This window comes from Neofelis nebulosa, chromosome 6 (assembly GCF_028018385.1).
Source record: "Neofelis nebulosa isolate mNeoNeb1 chromosome 6, mNeoNeb1.pri, whole genome shotgun sequence".
Lineage (NCBI taxonomy): Eukaryota > Metazoa > Chordata > Mammalia > Carnivora > Felidae > Neofelis > Neofelis nebulosa.
Genome location: NC_080787.1, coordinates 34201707 through 34220671, shown reverse-complemented (window position 1 = coordinate 34220671; position 18965 = coordinate 34201707). Strand labels below are relative to the sequence as shown.

General features: G+C 42.8%; 1 protein-coding gene across 2 annotated transcripts in view; it reads right to left on the bottom strand.

Moving 5' to 3' along the window:
• C2 (complement C2) overlaps positions 1-18965 on the bottom strand; it is a 43032-nt gene that overhangs the window by 9603 nt on the left and 14464 nt on the right. The window contains exons 1-3 of one of the 2 annotated variants that reach the window (XM_058733404.1): positions 1885-2046; positions 1546-1752; positions 763-948 (exon numbers count right to left, since the gene is read on the bottom strand). In XM_058733404.1, the coding sequence (XP_058589387.1) occupies positions 763-948; positions 1546-1752; positions 1885-1984 (493 nt within the window). In that variant the 5' untranslated portion in view covers positions 1985-2046. Of the gene's footprint in view, positions 1-762; positions 949-1545; positions 1753-1884; positions 2047-18965 lie in introns of those variants that run through there. The other variant, XM_058733406.1, reaches the window with a different exon arrangement.

Below are 18965 nucleotides of genomic sequence, written 5' to 3'. Positions count from 1 at the left end.
TTTCAAATCGATTCTATTTATGTTTGAATCAATGGCTGTTTGGCAGAGTCATGAATATAAGTAGAGAACCAATGGCTGGCCCACTGGGTCACGGTATGGTCCTACCATCTCGTGGACTCCGTGTCTTCTGTATTATGTGCTCAGAACTATCATCCAGGAAGCTCCCAAAAACCCCAGGTAATGTGGCTCCAGAGACTCCTGGGAGCCCCACTTCTATCAAGCAGAACCTCCCCACCATTGACAGGGCCAGTAATAACCATGACAAAAGTATATGTGTCACTTACCAGACCCCAGGGACTCTTCTAGACACTTACTAACGTCAACTCACTTAATCCACACGGCAACCTCATCTGGTGGCCACTCTTACTATCTCCATTTTAGATGTGAAAATTGGGGCACTGAGAGGTTAAATAACCTGGCCAAAGGCTGCCCAAGTCAGAGCCAGGTTTGGGCCCAAACTGGCAGCAGGTGCAGGCACTAAGCACAGCACTAGTCTTGCTTTGAGGTATTTGGAAAAGCTGGACAGAGTGTGTGAAGCCTTCATGTCAGATCCGAGGCTTAGCACCACCTGCCTCAGCCAGGCTCCCTGCAGGCTGGTGATGTGTGACCTGTAGACCTCAATTTACCAAAATTCAGGAAATATTATTTTGGCATCGGAAACACGAGGCCCCTGTCCCCACAGAGGCCCCCCGGGGCACACATCTTACTCCAAGTTTCCCAGGAGACCCCAGCTGCCATACAGCCATCAGTCAGGGCACTCACCACCATTGTCACACACAGCTGTCTCCCCATCCCACATGCCATTGGGGCGACACTGGCGCACAGGCGAGCCCCGCAGTGTGAAACCATCCTCACACTCGAAGCTCAGGTTGCCACCCACAGGGTAAGACCCGAGCCGTGGGGTGAACATGCCATTCTCAAAGGAGACAGGACCTGGACAGCGAACAGCTGGAGGGAGAGAAGGGAATGAGAATATAGGCATGGATGGATAACACCTGGGCTGAGGGATGTTCATTTTGGGTGCATGGGAATAGCCAACTGGTTGTCAAAATATTGGGTTGTTGTATGTGAAATCGCTGCTTGTGGCAATTGGTTGAATTTTGGCAATTTCACACAGTTCAACCTAATAGATTGATAAATAACCACTTCTCTCAGCCCTCTGAGGGCATGGTCATCCCAGCCTCTCCCCTGAGGTCCTCAGATGTCCCACAAGTGGACAACCAAAGGCGTAACACCTGGCACGACAAGGGACTCCGGCACATATTCTGAATGATTGGGACTATGCAGTCAATTGTTAAATATTAAAAAAAAAATCATCCCAAGTGTTTAAAAAATCCGGCTTTAGTACCCCACAATCTCCATCAAAGCCTTCCTCTAACGCCTTGCTATGGACAATGGGCATTATCCCACTATGTTGAAAAGCCCCATGGAAAAGCATCCCGGCCATCCCTAGTCAGGGTAAGCCCCACCCTGAGCAACTCTTAAATGGAAGATCTGGAGAAGCCACTGGTGGGCACCCTAAGCAAGGCCCACAGAGAGGCTCACGTTTGCAGACTGCCTTTGTCAGCTGGGTGGATCTCAGGGTCTGCCACCGTCCATTGCTCTTGCACAGCCGCGATGCTGGGACTGGGTAGCGGCCCACGGGACAGGAGTAGGTGAGGACACTCCCAGGGGCCCAGCCATGGCTGAGGGTGAAAGTGCCACCGGAGATATTCACGTTCTGAGGGCAAGAGGGGGTGGCTGCAGCCAAGCCTGTGAGTGTGGGACACAACACAGAAATGGAGAAAAGATGAGAAAAGGAAAGCAAGAGAGATTGTCCATTTACAAGTGGGAACTCAACCTGGGCAGCACAGGGACCCCAGAATTCCCCTCCCCTGCTCCTACCTGGGTACAGGGACAACAGGCAAAGGAAAGCCATCAGTGGGTCCATGGTGTCCACCTTGAGGCAGAGAGAGGCAGAGAGCCTGCAGAGGGAAAAGGTCATCTGACTTCCCGAAACCCAGAGCTGGCTCAGCAGCTGCTTTATTTGCTGCCAGAGAAGGACAACTAGGGAGTGGCAAGGGGGATGTGCTCTTAGCATGGAAAAAAATCAGGGATTGGAGACTGAGCTGAGAGGGTGAAGCCCTTGCCCATCTCCCTAATCCCCACATATCCTAGTCAGTTGATCTGCACCATAAGCGTTTCCTACCGCTCTCAGCCTGCACACCCCTCACACACACACACACGCACACACACATGCTCTTGCATGCGTCGTCTCAAGCACGCAAACCCACAAACCATCCAAGATATTGCAAAATTGTTTATTTAAGTAAAGTTTCAGTTTTCTCTTGGGTGTCCAAGTGGACTTTATTTCCTGAGAGCCTGGGACAGCACTGTGTTCTTGAACATAAATCTCCAAGGAATGGAGGCTAATTTTCTCAGACAGTCTTGATAAATTGGAAGAATCACAATCTTGTTCTTCCTTGCAACCTCTAGAGTGAAATCTGCAGGTAAAAATGAAATCAATGCTTAGTTTTGGAGACTGCAAGATGTGTAAAACACTTCTACGGGAAGTCCAGTAGAAAAAATTCCCACTCATAAAATAAATAAGTCTGGGATTGGTTACCCAAAGGAACAAAGGTATTTGGGGATTTTGGATATGTCTTTAAATTACACACTGTAGTTGTATGAAATGCCGGAAGGAAACAAACTCTAAGCTAACATGTTACCCCCCTATCCACAGAAGTCTCTTTAATACTTTGTCAAACAATGTGGGATATGAATAAATAAGATCAATTAAAAATAAAGATGAGGGGCGCCTGCGTGGCTCAGTTGGTTAAGCGTCTGACTTCGGCTCAGGTCATGATCTCACAGTTCATGAGTTCAAGCCCTGTATTGGGCTCTCTGCTGTTAACACAGAGACTGCTTCGAATCCTCTCTCTCCCTCTCTCTCTGCCCCTCCCCTACTCATTCACATGGGCTCTCTCTCTCTCAAAAAATAAACATTAAAAAAATAATAATAATAAATAAATAAGTAAAAATTTTAAATAAAAAAATTAGGATGAAATGGAGCACCTGAGTGGCTCAGTTGTTGAGTGTCTGACTCTTGATTTCAGCTCAGGTCATGATCTGAGTGATGGGATCAAGCCCGAGTAGGGCTCTGCACTGAGCATGAAGCCTGTTTGGTATCCTCTCTCTTTCTCTCTCCCACCCCCCGCCCCTCCCTCACTCACACGTATGCAACCACATGCTCACTCTCTCTTAAAATAAATAAACAGATAGATGTGAAACATCTCTGAAGTAATCATTTAAGTTTGTGAAAACTCTTTTGATTTACAAATAACTTCTTAAATAAAAATAGAACTACCCTATAACCCAGCAATTACTCTACTGAATATTTACCGAAAGGATCCAAAAATGCTGATTCGAAGGGGCACATGCACCCCCAATGTCTATAGCAGTGCTATCGACAATAGCCAAAGTATGGAAAGAGCCCAAATGTCCATCGATGGACGAATGGATAAAGAAGATGTGGTATATATACACAATGGAGTATTACTCAGCAATCAAAAAGAATGAAATCTTGCCATTTGCAACTATGTGGATGGAACTGGAGGGTATTATGCGAAGCAAAATAAGTCAATCAGAGAAAGACAAATACTATATGATTTCACTCATATGTGGAATTTAAGAAACAAAACAGACGAACATAGGGGAAGGGAAGCAAAAATAATATAAAAACAGAGAGGGAGGCAAACCATAAGAGACTCTTACAGAGGACAAACTGAGGGTTGCTGGAGGGGTGTTGGGTGGGTGGATGGGCTAATAGGGTAATGGGCATTAAGGAAGGACACTTGTTGGGATGAGTACTGGGTGTTACATGTGAGTGACGAATCACTAAATTTTATTTATTCTATTTCCTGAAATCATTATTACACTATATGTTAACTAGAATTTAAAATTATATATATATCCATATATACATACATACACACAAATAACTTCTTCTAAACACATATGCAAAATAGGGCTCACACTTGGACAAAACTGACTGAATGCAGGAAGACCATGATACCCTCAGTGTTGGGGGTCCCAAAGCTGCTGCTGTGGCACAGCTGCTGGTGCTTCCCTGGCACCCAGTATCTGTTCTCTTTCCCTCCTTCTACAGTAAGATGTTTAGCAAGACACATAGTCACTTAGCCAAAGACTACATTTCCCAGCTACCCCAGCAGCTAGGTAACTGGTGACGTGGTTCTGGCCAATAGGAATTGAGCAGAACTGATACATGTTGCTTCCAAGTTATGCCCCTAAAATAAAAGGGGAGTATCCTCCCCTTTCCATAGGCTAAAATATACACCTGATGGTAGGAGCGCTGGGTGGTTCAGTCTGTTGAGTGCCTGACTCTTGATCTCGGCTCAAGTCATCATCCTGTAGTTCATGGGATTGAGCCCCGCATCAGTCTCTGTGCTGACAATGCAAAGCCTGCTTGGGATCCCCTCCCCCACTCTCAAAATAAATAAATGAACTTTAAAAGAAAACAAAAATAAAATAAAATATCAATCTGATGGTGATTGAAGCACAACATCCAGAGGATGGCAGAGCAAGCAGACAGAGAAGCCTGGGCCCCTGACGCTGTGTTGATGTCATACCAGCCCTGCCCTACTACTCATATTGTTAACAGAGAAATAAACTCTCTTAAGGGAGATGTTCACAAATATTCTGGCTTTGTCTTCCTTCAGTCACATAGCAGGATTGAAATTCCCTATCCACTTGCATTGGCCAATGAAATATGAATGTAAGTGACATGTATCATTTCTAGATGGTAGCTTTATGAGCCAGTGCAGTCCTCACTGTGCTTTTTTCCCCCTGTATGGCAACATTCAAGATGGTGGCTGCTCCACCAGCTCACGTTCCTGAGTTGACACCAAAAGCACTCCTCTGCTGACCTTCATAGGATATGTACATAATATGAGCAAAAAACAAATCTTTGTTTTAATCTATTACATTACCACTGCTGTTGGAAAAAACAGATATCACCCAAAATTTAGGCGCTTAAAAACATGATTTCTTCTTTCTCATGATTCTGTGGGTTGGCCCGGTGCTTCTGCTGCTGCTGTTGCCTGGACTCACATCATGCAGTGACGGCTGAGTTCAGCAAGAACAGTTGGACACCCAGAGTTCTCTCTCTCCCATGGTCTTTCATCCTTAGCCTTGCAGAGCATAAGCAGTCTCAGGAAAGCATTCCAAGAGATCCAAAGCGAAAGCTGTACAGTCTCTTGAGGCCTATCTTCAGAAGTCACACAACGTCACTTCCACCATGTTCTACTGGTGACAGCAAGTCACAGGGCCAGTAAGGGTGGGGGAAACTTTACCTCATGATGAGAAGAATAGCAAAGTCATATTGCAAAGAGGCATACACACTAGAATAGGAGAGATTTATGGCCACATTTTGCAAACCACTAAGGCAAGTGAAATTTGGGAGCTGTTAGTTATCAGAACATAATGAACCCTTGCCTTGACTGAATACCTAGTCCCTGAATTTGGGGTACCTTCCTTAGGCCACTGCTATGAACTGAATCACGTCACCCAAAATTCATATCCTGAAGCCCTAGCCCCAATATGACTATATTTAAAGATGATAGGGTCTATAAAGAGAATTAAGGTTATGAGACCATATGGAGCATTGATCCAATAGGATAAGTGTCTTTATTTAAAATTTTTTAAATGTTTATTCATTTTTTGAGAGAGAGGGAGACAAAGCACGAACAGGGCAAAGACAGAGGGAAACGCAGAATCCAAAGCAGGCTCCAGGCTCCGAGCTATCAGCACAGAGTCCGATGTGAGGCTCAAACTCACAAACCACGAGATCATGACCTTAGCTGAAGTCAGACACTTAACCGACTGAGCCACCCAGGTGCCCTGGGACAAGTGTCTTTATAAGAAGAGACACCAGAGTGCTCTTTCTTTCTCTCTCTCCCTCTCTCCCTCCCTCACTCTTTCTCTCTTCCTCTTCTTCCTCCTCCCCCTCCTTCTCTCTCTCTCTCCCTCTCTCTCTCTCTCTATCTTAGACACTTCCTTCCCATCCCCATGTGTCACAGAGGAAAGGCCACATGAAGATGACTGTCTGTAAGCCAGGAAGAGAGTCCTCGCTAGAAACCAACTATGCTGACACCCTGGTCTCAGGCTTCCAGTCTCCGGAACTGTGAGAAAATATATTTCTGTTTAAGCCACTCAGTCTAGAGTATTTTGTTATGGAACCCGAGCAGACTAACACATCCACCCAGCTCATGTGTAATAGCTGCCTTTAAGTAATAGGGTGTCTTTCTTTCGTGACTTTTTCTCAGCATTTGTTAAGTTAAATAAACTTAGCAGTGTGTCAGAACCCATTATCCCTTCTTCCTTAAGTATTAAAACTTGCAAGTTTTCCACTGGACCCCTGGAGTATGCTCTTAAAGAAAGGGGTGTGTGGGCACACTGGATGGCTCAGTCAGTTGAGCATCCAACTTCAGTTCGGGTCATGATCTCATGGTTTGTGAGTGTGAGCCCCACATCAGGCTCTCTGCTGTCAGCACAGAGCTGGCTTTGGATCCTCTGTCGCCCTCTCTCTCTGCACTTCCCCCCTCCTTGGTCTTTCTCTCAAAAATAAATAAACATTTTTTTTTTTTTTACAGGATGTGCTCCTCCATTTTTTCTTCTCCCCTTCCTCCTGGCTGGAATGCAGACAGATGGGTAGAAGCCAAAACAGCCACCTTAGACCACAAGATGGAAGTCACATGTTGATGATGAGAAAGAAACAGAATTAAAGAAGTTCTGCTCCCCAATCCTGCAGGCCTACCATGACTCCCCTGGACCACTTATGCTCAGCCCATGTAAGCCACTGTTGTTCTAGCCTTTGTTTTAGCAGCCAAACATGTTTCTAACTAATACACTTAGCCAGAAATCAATGTGAGAGCCAAAGGCACCACCCACAGACATGTGCTTATCAAGGTCTAATCTAAACTGCTATACATAAAGACAGCCCAAAATGCAGTGATTTAAATAGGGTAGAAGTTTACATCTCTCCCAAATAAGAGCCTCAGTGTAAGCAGACAGGGCTGATATGGCAAGGGTGGCCTTGGCTGGCAGGGCACTGTTGCTCATCAGTATCACTCAGGATCTCAGGCTCCTTCCATCGGGTGGCTCTGCCATACCATTGAGAATTGTCCTTGTCTGCATGGTCAAAGTCTTCCAGTCCCAAGTAAGTGGAATGAAATAAAAAATGGGGGGCAGGGGGGACACCGAGGTGGCTCAGTCAGTTAAGTGTCCAACTTTGGCTCAGGTCATTATCTTGTGGTTTGAGAGTTCGAGCCCCACATTGGACTCCATGCTGACAGTGAGGAGTCTGTTTGGGATTCTCTCTCTCTCTCCATCTGTCTCTCTGTCCCTCCCCCATTTGAACTCTCTCTCTCAAAATAAATAAATAAAGTAAAAAAATACTCCTAAAAAAAAAAAAAGAAAAAAATAGAGGACAAGTAAGGTCATGGAAATTCACCCAACTCTTCCACTTATATTCTGTGGGCAAAAACTTGGTTATATGACAGGCTGGGAAATGTGGTCTCTAGTTTGCTTACCATGTGCACAGTTGGAACTCTAATACTATATTGGAAGAGAATGGATTTCAGGAGACAACAACATGCAAAACAGAGGAGGTCAACTATGATGGGAAACTGTTTGTGGAAACACCACATAGCTAGTGGCAAATCAAGGTGAACAAAAAAGTGGGTCACTGGAGTTGGGTCCCTGTTCCAGTTCTCCATGAGGCCCAGTCTAGTGTGGGAGGACCATTACCTGAGAGGCTCTGGACCTGAAGACATCAGATCTTTATTCCCTTCTTTAGACTCCCAAGTAGATTTTCAGTAGATCCCCATTTGGTGAAGGTGATCCTGGCTAGTCCTTTTTTTGCATCATTAAAAAGCCTGGCAAATGCACCTGTTTTCACCCCAGATAGAAGGAAGGAGGTAACTAATGCTTAAAATGACAGCCCCTCCACTCCTGCCAGCGTCTTCCCTCTTGTCCAAATTTCTTCTCATCAATTCAAGGCTTCTAATACTTACTTCCAGGGAACCAATTCTAAAGGAAGGAAGCAACACACCATACTCTGTGACTTATCTCCTATCACAGGTTAAATAAAAAGAAATGACAGGGGCACCTGGATGGCTCAGTCAATTAAGTGTCAGACTTTTGATTTAGTCTCAGGTTGTGACATCAAGCCCCCAGGTGGGCTCTGCCCTGAGCGCAGAGCCTGCTTAAGATTCAATCTCTCCCTCTCTCCCTCTCTCCCTCTCTCTCTCTCTCCCCCCTCACCCACACATGCGTGCTCTAAATAAATAAATAAATAAATAAATAAATAAATAAATAAATAAGAAATGATGATGTGATGTCCTTTCAAGATGCCTTACTATGAGCTCCTTGAAAATTTCCTATAAAGAGTAAACAGGCTGGCAAACCAGACAGGGCCCCTGTTGTGTCTTCTCTTGGCCACAGTCTATTCCTTGTCCAGTCTGGGCACTTAAACATGGATCTGACATCTTAGGATCTACCACCCTCAACCTTCCATGGTGACTGTAGTGCCAATTCTCATTTCCAGATCACCCCCTAGTTTTGGAAACTAGGCTGACTTGGCCTGATTCATAGCTACCAGGTGATTTTAGCTGTGGAGTCAATATTACTCAACATGCCTCTTTATATTTGTAGGGGATCTGTCCTTACCTCACTCACATCCTTTGGGCCCCACCATTGGGGAGGGACACTGACTTCCAATAGCAGCTCTTTGCCTGAAGGTTTCTCTGGTGTCCTGCTTCACCTGTGTATAGAAAGCTGGGAATGCCAGAGAACTAAGGCCCCCTGAAAGCCACCCTCAACCTGTGACTACAAGAAATGGGCATATAAATATCCCAGCTGGCTCGCTGCCCCCATGGGACAATTATGCTGTTCTACACAACTCCAGGGTTCCTCAGTGGGGCTAATCTCCACTCATCTGCAATGGTAAATTTGCTTGTCTTTTATTGACTCCTTTCCTTCCCTATCCCACTGCCCCACTCCCCTACCCATGTTTCCTGGCACCACCTCTCAAATGCACTACTTGCCCTTGAATCCTTGCTTTGGGGGCTGCTTCTGGAGAAGACTTCATATTAACAGGACCCATTATGTGCCAGACAGTATTCTAAACCCTTTATATGTAGAAGCTCACTAAACCCTCACAAAAAAGCTTATGACCCAGATTCTGTTGTCATCCCCACTTTACAGATGAGGAAGCTGAGGCACAGAAATGGTTAAACGACTGGTCCCAGATTCACACAGGTGCTAAGTGGCAGAGCCAGGGTTCAAACCCAGGCAGCATGGCTCCTGAGTCCACACTCATAGCCGATGCTTCAGCGCCTCTTCCTAACACTTTCTCTGAAGTGGCTCTTCTGAGATTCCTCAATCCCCCTCCAGGGCCATGCCCCACCCACCCCCTCACACTGTACCTCCCCAAGTCCTCTATCTCCTGAACGCTTGCCTCTTTCTATCCCATCTCCTGGGACACCTTCTCTATTCTCCTCCAATCCTTCATCCTTCAGGAAGCTCTCTCAGTCCTCCAGATTCTTATAGGGCCCACACAGGGCGTATGCCTTTTAGCTCTTTGTGTGCTCACCTCAGCCTCCCCAGAGAAAGGACACAAGGGGGGTCTAATGAAACAACGAGCTCCATGAGTAACATCAAGGCTCATGGTTACACCCCAGCCTCAAGATTATACCTCAGCAGAACCTCCTCCCAGTCCTATTCTCTTTCCAACATATGCTCCTTACATGTATACAATTTCTCTGGAAAGGTACACAAAAAACTGGATGGAATATTTGTCTTTGGGGAGAACTGGGGGCTGGAAAATAGGGTGTGGGGCAAGGAGAGAGATTTACTCATCACGGAATCCCCTTCATTTCTCTTTGCACTTTTTATTGGGTACATGTGGTACATATTCAAACAGATGAAGGGAAACATAGGGAGCCATGGAAGAACGTTCTGGAACCAGGCAGGAAGATTCTTGATGAGGGTCTCTGGGGAGTCTCAGCACCTCTTTGCATCCTCAGTCTTGTTCCCAGTATAAAAAAAAAGTCATTTTACAGGAAAAAGTGATTTGAATATCTACCTAAATGTTCCAATACACCAAAAGAGCCACCTTGCTGTATTACTAACAGGAGACCCTTATGCATCCTCTCTGCAGACTGAAGTTTTACAAAATAAAAGAGAAAGAAAAAGAAAAGAGAATAATATGATGAACCTCCATGTACCTATCACCCAGCTTCAACAATCAGCAATATATGGACAATCTGTAGACCCACCCACTCCTTCTGGGATTACTTTTAAACAAACCCAAGACATTATATTACATTTCACCTGTTACTATACATAGGTATGCATCTCTACAAGATAAGTACTCCTTTTTTTGAGAATGGAACAATAATACAATTATCCCACTTTTTATTTTTTTATTTTTTTATTTTTAAATTTACATCAGTTAGTTAGCATATAGTGAATTAGTTAGCATATAGTGAAACAATGATTTCAGGAGTAGATTCCTTAATGCCCCTGACATATTTAGCCCATCCCCCATCCCACAACCCCTCCAGCAACCCTCAGTTTCTTCTCCATATTTATGAGTCTCTTCTGTTTTGTCCCCCTCCCTGTTTTTGTATTATTTTTGTTTCCCTTCCCTTATGTTCATCTTTTCTGTGTCTTAAAGTCCTCATATGAGTGAAGTTATATGATTTTTGTCTTTCTCTGACTGACTAATTTCACTTAGCATAATACCCTCCAGTTCCACCCGCATAGTTGCAAATGGCAAGATTTCATTCTTTTTGATTGCTGAGTAATACTCCATTGTATGTATATACCACATCTTCTTTATCCATTCATCCATTGATGGACATGTGGGCTCTTTCCATACTTTGGCTATTGTTAATAGTGCTGCTATAAACATGGGGGTGCATGTGTCCCTTTGAAACAGCACACCTGTATCCCTTGGATAAATGCCTAGTAGTGCAATTGCTGGGTCGTAGGGTAGTTCTATTTTTAGTTTTTTGAGGAACCTCCATACTGTTTTCCAGAGTGGATGCAACAGCTTGCATTGCCACCAACAATGCAAAAGATATCCTCTTTCTCCGCATCCTCGCCAACATCTGTTGTTGCTTGAGTTGTTAATGTTAGCCATTCTGACAGGTGTCAGGTGGTATCTCATTATGGTTTTGATTTGTATTTCCCTGATGATGAGTGATGTTGAGCATGTTTTCATGTGTCGGTTGGCCATCTGGATGTCTTCTTTGGAGAAGTGTCTATTCGTGTCTTTCGCCCATTTCTTCACTGGATTATTTGTTTTTTGGGTGTTGAGTTTGATAAGTTCTTTATCAATTTTGGATACTAACCCTTTATCTGATATGTCATTTGCAAATATCTTCTCCCATTCTGTCGGCTGTCTTTTAGTTTTGCTGATTGTTTCCTTTGCTGTGCAGAAGCTTTTTATTTTGATGAATATTTATTTTGATGAAATATGAATATTTTGATGAATATTTATTTTGATGGGGTCCCAGCAGTTCATTTTTGCTTTTGTTTCCCTTGCCTCCGGAGATGTGTTGAGTAACAAGTTGCTGTAGGCAAGATCAAAGAGGTTTTTGCCTGCTTTCTCCTCAAGGATTTTGATGGCTTCCTGTCTTACATTGAGGTTTTTCATCCTTTTTGAGTTTATTTTTGTGTATGGTGTAAGAAAGTGGTCCAGGTTCATTCTTCTGCATGTCGCTGTCCAGTTTTCCCAGCCCCACTTGCTGAAGAGACTGTCTTTATTCCATTGGACATTCTTTCCTGCTTTGTCAAAGATGAGTTGGCCATACGTTTGTGGGTCCATTTCTGGATTCTCTATTCTGTTACATTGATCTGAGTGTCTGTTCTTGTGCCAGCACCATACTGTCTTGATGATTACAGCTTTGTAGTATAGCTTGAAGTCTGGGATTGTGATGCCTCCAATTATCCCACTTTTTAAAAAATTAGCAATATCTATTTTTAAAAATTTTTACTGTGGTAAAATGTACATAACAAAATTTACCATCTTAATCATCTTTAAGTTACAGTTCAGTGGTAATAAATACATCCATATAGTATTTTGACATCACCAACCAAAAGGAGTTGGAACAGAGTCATAAGGGAGCAGTCTGTATGTTATTGAAATTAAGCTGGTATAAATTCAAATTAGTGTTATAACTTTAGGGTATTAAAAGTATCCCCGGGGCGCCTGGGTGGCGCAGTCGGTTAAGCGTCCGACTTCAGCCAGGTCACGATCTCGCGGTCTGTGAGTTCGAGCCCCGCGTCAGGCTCTGGGCTGACGGCTCGGAGCCTGGAGCCTGGAGCCTGTTTCCGATTCTGTGTCTCCCTCTCTCTCTGCCCCTCCCCCGTTCATGCTCTGTCTCTCTCTGTCCCAAAAATAAATAAAAAACGTTGAAAAAAATTTTTTTTAAAAATTAAAAATAAAAAAAATAAAAGTATCCCCATGCTGGGGTGCCTGGGAGGCTCAGTCAGTTGGGCATCCGACTTCAGCTCAGTTTATGATCTTGCGGTTTATGAGTTTGAGCCCTGCGTCAGGCTCTGTGCTGACAGCTCAGAGCCTGGAGCCTGCTTCAGATTCTGTGTCTCATTCTCTCTCAGCCCCTCCCCACTTGTGCTCTGTCTCTCAAAAATAAGTAAATGTAAAAAAAAAATTTTTTAAGTAATCCCATGGTAACCACAAAGAAAATAACTCTAAAATATACATAAGAGGAAATAAAGTAATTTAAAATGTTTCACTATGAAAACATCAACTAAACACAAAAGAAGACAGTAATGCAAGAAATGAAGGACAAATAAAGTTATAAGGCATACAGATAAGAAAAAGCAAGAGATACCTGGGTGACTCAGTCAAGAGGTCAATTCTTGGTTTCGGCTGAGGTCATGATCTCATGGTTCGTGAGTTCAAGCACCACATCCAGATCCATGTTGACAGTGTGGAGCCTGCTTGGGATTCTCTCTCCCTCGCTCTCTTCCCCTCCCTGCTTGTGCTCTCTCTCTCTCAAAATAAATAAATAAACTTAAAAAAACACCTTAAAAAAAAAGAAAAATAGCAAAATGACAGAAGTCCCTCCTTATCAGTAATTACCTTAAATGTAAATTGGTTAAACTCACCAATCAAAATACAGAGACTGGCAGACTGGATTTAAAAAAATACAGGGGCACCTGGGTGGCTCAACTGGTTAAGTGTCTGACCCTTGATTTCGGCTCAGGTCATGACCTCACAGTGGTTTGTGAGTTCAAGCTCCACATCAAGCCCCACATCGGGCTCTGAGCTGACAGTTGCAGTCTGCTTGGGATTCTCTCTCTCTCCCTCTCTCTCTGACCCTCCCCCACTTGCTCTCTCTCTCAAAATAAATAAGTAAACCTTAAAAAAATGTTTGACCGCCTTGGTGGCTCAGTCAGTTGAGGGTCCAACTTCAGCTCAAGTCATGATCTCACAGTTCTTGGGTTTAAGCCCCATGTCAGGCTTTGCACTGACAGCGTGGAGCCTGCTTTGGATTCTCTGTCTCCCCCCTCTCTGCTCCTCCCCTGCTTGTGCTCGCTCTCAAAAATAAATAAATAAATAAATAAATAAATAAATAAACAAACAAACAAACATTAAAAAATCTTTAAGACTATTTTAAAAATAAAAAGCTAAATTTAAAAAGTTTACAAGAGACAAAGAAGGACATTACACATAAATACAAGGTTCGATACAGCAAGGACATATAACAATCAGAACATTTACACACCTAATTACAGACCAACAAAATATATGAAGCAAAAAGCGTCAAAATTGAAGGGAGAAAGGCAGGTCTACAGTCACAGCAGGAGATGTCAATAACCGATTCTTAATAATAAACAGAACAACCAGACAAAAAGTGAGTGAGAACATAAAGGACTTAAACAACACAACAAGCCAACTAGATCTAACAGACACGATGTACAGAACACTACCCAACAGCAACAGCACACACACCCTTCTCCAGTGCACATGGGACATTTTCCAGGATACACCATGTGTTAGGCCATAAATTATATCTCAATAGATTCCAAAGGTAGATACCACACACAGTATCTTCTCCAATCACAATAGGATGAAGTTAGCAACCAACAAGAAAAGTAAAACTGGAAAACTCATAACTTTGTGGAAACTGAACAACACACTTTTAAACAACCAATGGATCAAAGAAGAAATCACAAGGGAAATTAGAAAATACTCAAAGATGGATGAAAATGAAGACACAACATACCAAAACTTATGGGATGCAGCAAAAGCAGTAGTAAGAGGGAAATGTATAAACACTTACATTTAAAAAACAAGTTCTCAAATCAACAACCTGCATTTACAGCTAAAGGAACTAGAAAAAGGACAAACTAAACCCAAAGCTAGCAGAAGGAAGGAAGTAATAAAGATCAGAGCAGAGATAAATAAAATAGAAACTAGAAAAACAATAGAGAAAATCGATGAAACCAAAAGTTGTTCTTTTGAAAAGATCAACAAAATTGACAGCCTTTAGCTAGCCAGACTAAGAAAAAAAGGGAAGACACAAATTACTAGAATCAGAAATGAAATTGGGGACATTATTCCTGATTCTACAGAAATAAAAAGGATTGTAAGTACTGTGAGCAACCATGTTAGCAAATTGGAAAACCTACATGAAATGATCAAATCTATTTTTAATAACATGTGACTCTTCACCTTTGACACACTACTTGCATTATCTTTTCTTTATTGAGATATAACACACATAAAGTGCACAGTCTTATGTGTACAACTTATTGACTTTTTACACGGATCGTCACTCGAGTAACCACAACTCATATCAAGATATGGAACTGAGGCGCCCGAGTGGCTCAGTCAGTTGAGTGTCCAATTTTGGCTCAGGTCATGATCTTGCAGTTCCTGAATTTGAGCCCCCATCAGGCTCGCTGCTGTCAGCACAGAGCCCAACTTTGGATTCTCTGCCCCTCTCCTGCTTGTGCTCTCTCTCACTCTCTCTCAAAAATAAATAAACATTGGGGCGCCTGGGTGGCGCAGTCGGTTGAGCATCCGACTTCAGCCAGGTCACGATCTCGCGGTCCGTGAGTTCGAGCCCGCGTCAGGCTCTGGGCTGATGGCTCGGAGCCTGGAGCCTGTTTCCAATTCTGTGTCTCCCTCTCTCTCTGCCCCTCCCCCGTTCATGCTCTGTCTCTCTCTGTCCCAAAAATAAATAAAAAACGTTGAAAAAAAAAAAATTAAAAATAAATAAATAAATAAATAAATAAATAAATAAATAAACATTAAGGAAAAAAAGATATGGAACATTTCCCACCCCACAAGTTTCTCTTGTGCCCTTTCTAGCCATTTCCCACCCTCTCCCCAAAATTTAATTTTAAAACATAATTTCATTATAAATTTTTTATGTAAAAGCTCAAGTCTTTTAGTTCCCTTAAAACATTTCTTTCCACTTTTCGGCCTCTCACAAATGAAATGCCTCTTTTGAACATTTTTTATAAAATGTTTAATTGTTCTCTGAATTAGAATTTTATTCCACATTTTAGAGTATATGGAATAACAGAACAAAGGATCTGGATTCTTTACAAATAACTGTCATGAAAAGATGGAAGAAAACTGCTATAGACTGAAAGAATTAAGGGTCATATCACCCAAATGCAATGTGTGACCCTTGCTTAGATCCTGATTCTAACAAATCAACTGTGAAAGGACATTTCTGAGACTCAGGAAAATTTGAACATAGAGAGGCCATAGCAGATGATATTATGGATTATGGTTCATTTTGTTAGGTATGATCATTGGGGTGATATTGTCTTAAAATTCTTTTGATGTTAAGTATACAGTGGTATATACAGATGAACTGATACGAAGTCTGGCATTTGCTTTAAAATCCTCCAGTGGAAGGGGAAGGCCAGATGAAGCAAGGCTGGAAAACTGTCAAAAATGATTAAAGCTGAGTTATCTGCAGGTTATTCTACCTGCTTTTGTGTATGTTTGAAAGTTTCCATAATACAAAGTTAAAATATAAAAAAATTTAACCCCCTTTGACCACTCAGATCAAACAAATAAAAAGACTAGATAAGATACAAAGACCCTGCCACAATAAGCACTGTCAAAAATATCAAAAATAAATAAATAATAAAGCTCGGGGAACACATTGAATCATCTTGCAAGTTACACCTACCACTGAAATTAATAAATGAGCCATTCATTCATTAGTCTTTCATGAGTGTTATTAGCCATGAGTCAGTTCTTTGGAGCCCAGTCATATCTGCATTTTTAAAATCCCATTTCTGAGATAGACCTTTTTGAAATGACCAAATGAAGGTAGAGCCACCCTGTCAGAGCACCTATTATACTTGCTCAGATGACATGCTACCATCTTTCTATACATTACCACAAAACCTACCTCATAAGGTTGCTGTATTAAATGAGGGTAAGTTACATAAATTAGCACCTAGCATAGCAACTGACAGGAAGCACTAATTCAATAAACATTAGGCCCCTGTAGCAGCCACTTCCTGGGTCCTGTATCTTCTCTGCCCCTCTCTGATTTCAGCTATGGCTGATGTGGACAGATCTTTGGAGCTCAGACTCACCTTGTGCTAAATCATCCCAACCTGGGCCTTTTCCAGGGCCTCAGTGCCCAGTGGGCAAGCACAAATGGGAAAGGCAGGGAAAATAATGCCCCAGAGCCAACCTGCAATCAATCAGAGAATGGAACTGGTGGCTAAATGCTCCTGTCTCCTGTCCTTCCAGTGGGCAATTTCCAGAGACATTCTGTTTCTCTCTTCAGAAAGTTCCAGTGGAATCAAATTTCCATCTCACACAACAGTAACTTCGCTATTATCCCCTAAATTGGCTTTTCCTTCTTCATGATATCACACTGCCTCACTTCTGCTTTCTGGAATCACCTAAATTAACTGCCTACACCTACATCTCAGCCTCTGCTTTCAGGGTCACAAAAATTGTCCCTTTCCCCGTTCACCTCTCCCATAATCCATTGCTCTCCTTTCACTGGCTTTCCTCAACCAACACACCAGGTCAAACCTGGACTGTAACATTAACACAGAGAATTACAATCCATTGGTTTACTGGTCTCTCCCCATTACTGGAACACCAACTGGTCAAGGGCAGGGACCCTGTGACACGCTTGGGATCCCCAGTGTCCAGTAGGAGAGAAGGAAGCAGGTAAGCACTGCACCAAGCTGTGGTAGTCATTAAGGCTGTTCACCAATTTTCCTATTTTCTGCCTTCTTCCAAGCACATGGTAGGATTGAATTTCTCAGCACTCTTGAAGTTAAGCATAGCCAAATAGCTTGCTCTCCCCAGTGAAATGTGAGCATAAGCTTTGTGTGTTGTTCTTTCCAGACAGGAGTGCTAATTGCCAATGCAACCGGAGATACTGAAGCGCCTTCTTTGGGTGGAGCCTTCTTTAGCCTGGATCCCCAAGTGATTACAGTGATCAGAGGCCCCCTAACCCCACCCCACTGGCCCAAAAGGTAACATGAATGAGTAACAAAACTTTTGTGTTAAGCTACTGAGATTGTGGTGGTCTTTGTTACTGCAGCATTATTTAGCCATTATGACTGATACAAGCTGAGATAAGAGTGCTTCTGAAGTTCACAGACAGGCAAAGAGGAAGGTATCAGATCTCTCAGAGGTTCAGAAAAGTTTCTTAGAGAAACTGGAGATAAGCTTTAAAAGATGAATATATTCAGGGGGGCCTGGATGGCTCAGTCAGTTGAGCATCCAACTTTGGCTCAGGTCATGATCTCACAGTTTGTGGGTTCGAGCCCCGTGTTGGGCTCTGTGCTGACAGTTCAGAGCCTGGAGCCTGCTTTGGATTCTGTGTCTCCTTCTCTCTCTGTCCCTCCCCCACTTGTGCTCTGTCTCTCAAAAATAAATAAATATTTTTTAAAAAATTTTAAAGATGAATATATTCAACTACCCAACAAGGAAGAGAGAGGGCAGTCCAGGCAAAGCGATCTGCGTGAGTAACCGGTTGGAGTCTGGAACCCCAGAGTACAGTTAGGGAACTGCAGGACGTTTAGGAAGTTTTAGGGTGAGAGAGGGAAGGGGAGGCCACAGTAAGATGAGACCGTGGAGGAGAGCATGCCCTATGCAGGAGCCAGGTTGGTACCCTGTAAGGCAATTAGTTCTATGGCATTTTAGATAAAGGAAGTGATAGGATTTCATCTGTATTTCAAAAATATTATTCTGGAAACAGTATAGATGGTGAATTGGAAGGCCAGTTAGGAGACATTTATAATCCTTGCAAGAGACAAGGGCCTAAACAGAAGCAGAGAAGTGGGGAAGAAGAGCCAGGACAAGTGAGGAGAAGACCCCGGAGGCCCCTCTGCGCTCTCCGCTGAGCTCCATGGACACCCAGCTGCCTGCATCTCTGCACTTACCCCAGCATACTCTGACTGCCTGTTTATTAACCGTAGTCTTTTTGAGGGTAGGAAATGTCTTTCTGGTTTTTTACAAATTAACATTTTATTATTCAATTTAAAGGGCAGTGAAATATTAGAGAGGTTTTAGCTTCCTGGGAAACCAACAAGAGAAGCAAAATGTGTCCAATAAACAGATAGAGGTTTTTAGCTACTAAAGAGATAGGTTTCTTTTTCAAGAATTATTATTTGACAGGACAATTTTCTGTATTAAAATGATTATTCACTACTAAATCAATTTATTTCTCATTTCTTTAGAAGTTTTTTTTAAGCAGTAAAATACACATAACATTTACCATCTTAACCATTTTCAAGTGTACAATTTAGTGGCATTAAATACATTTATAATGTCATGCATCATCACCACCATCCATCTCCATAATTCATTTCATCTTGTAAAACTGAAACTCTATACCCATTAAACACTAATTCCTTGTTCCCCGCCC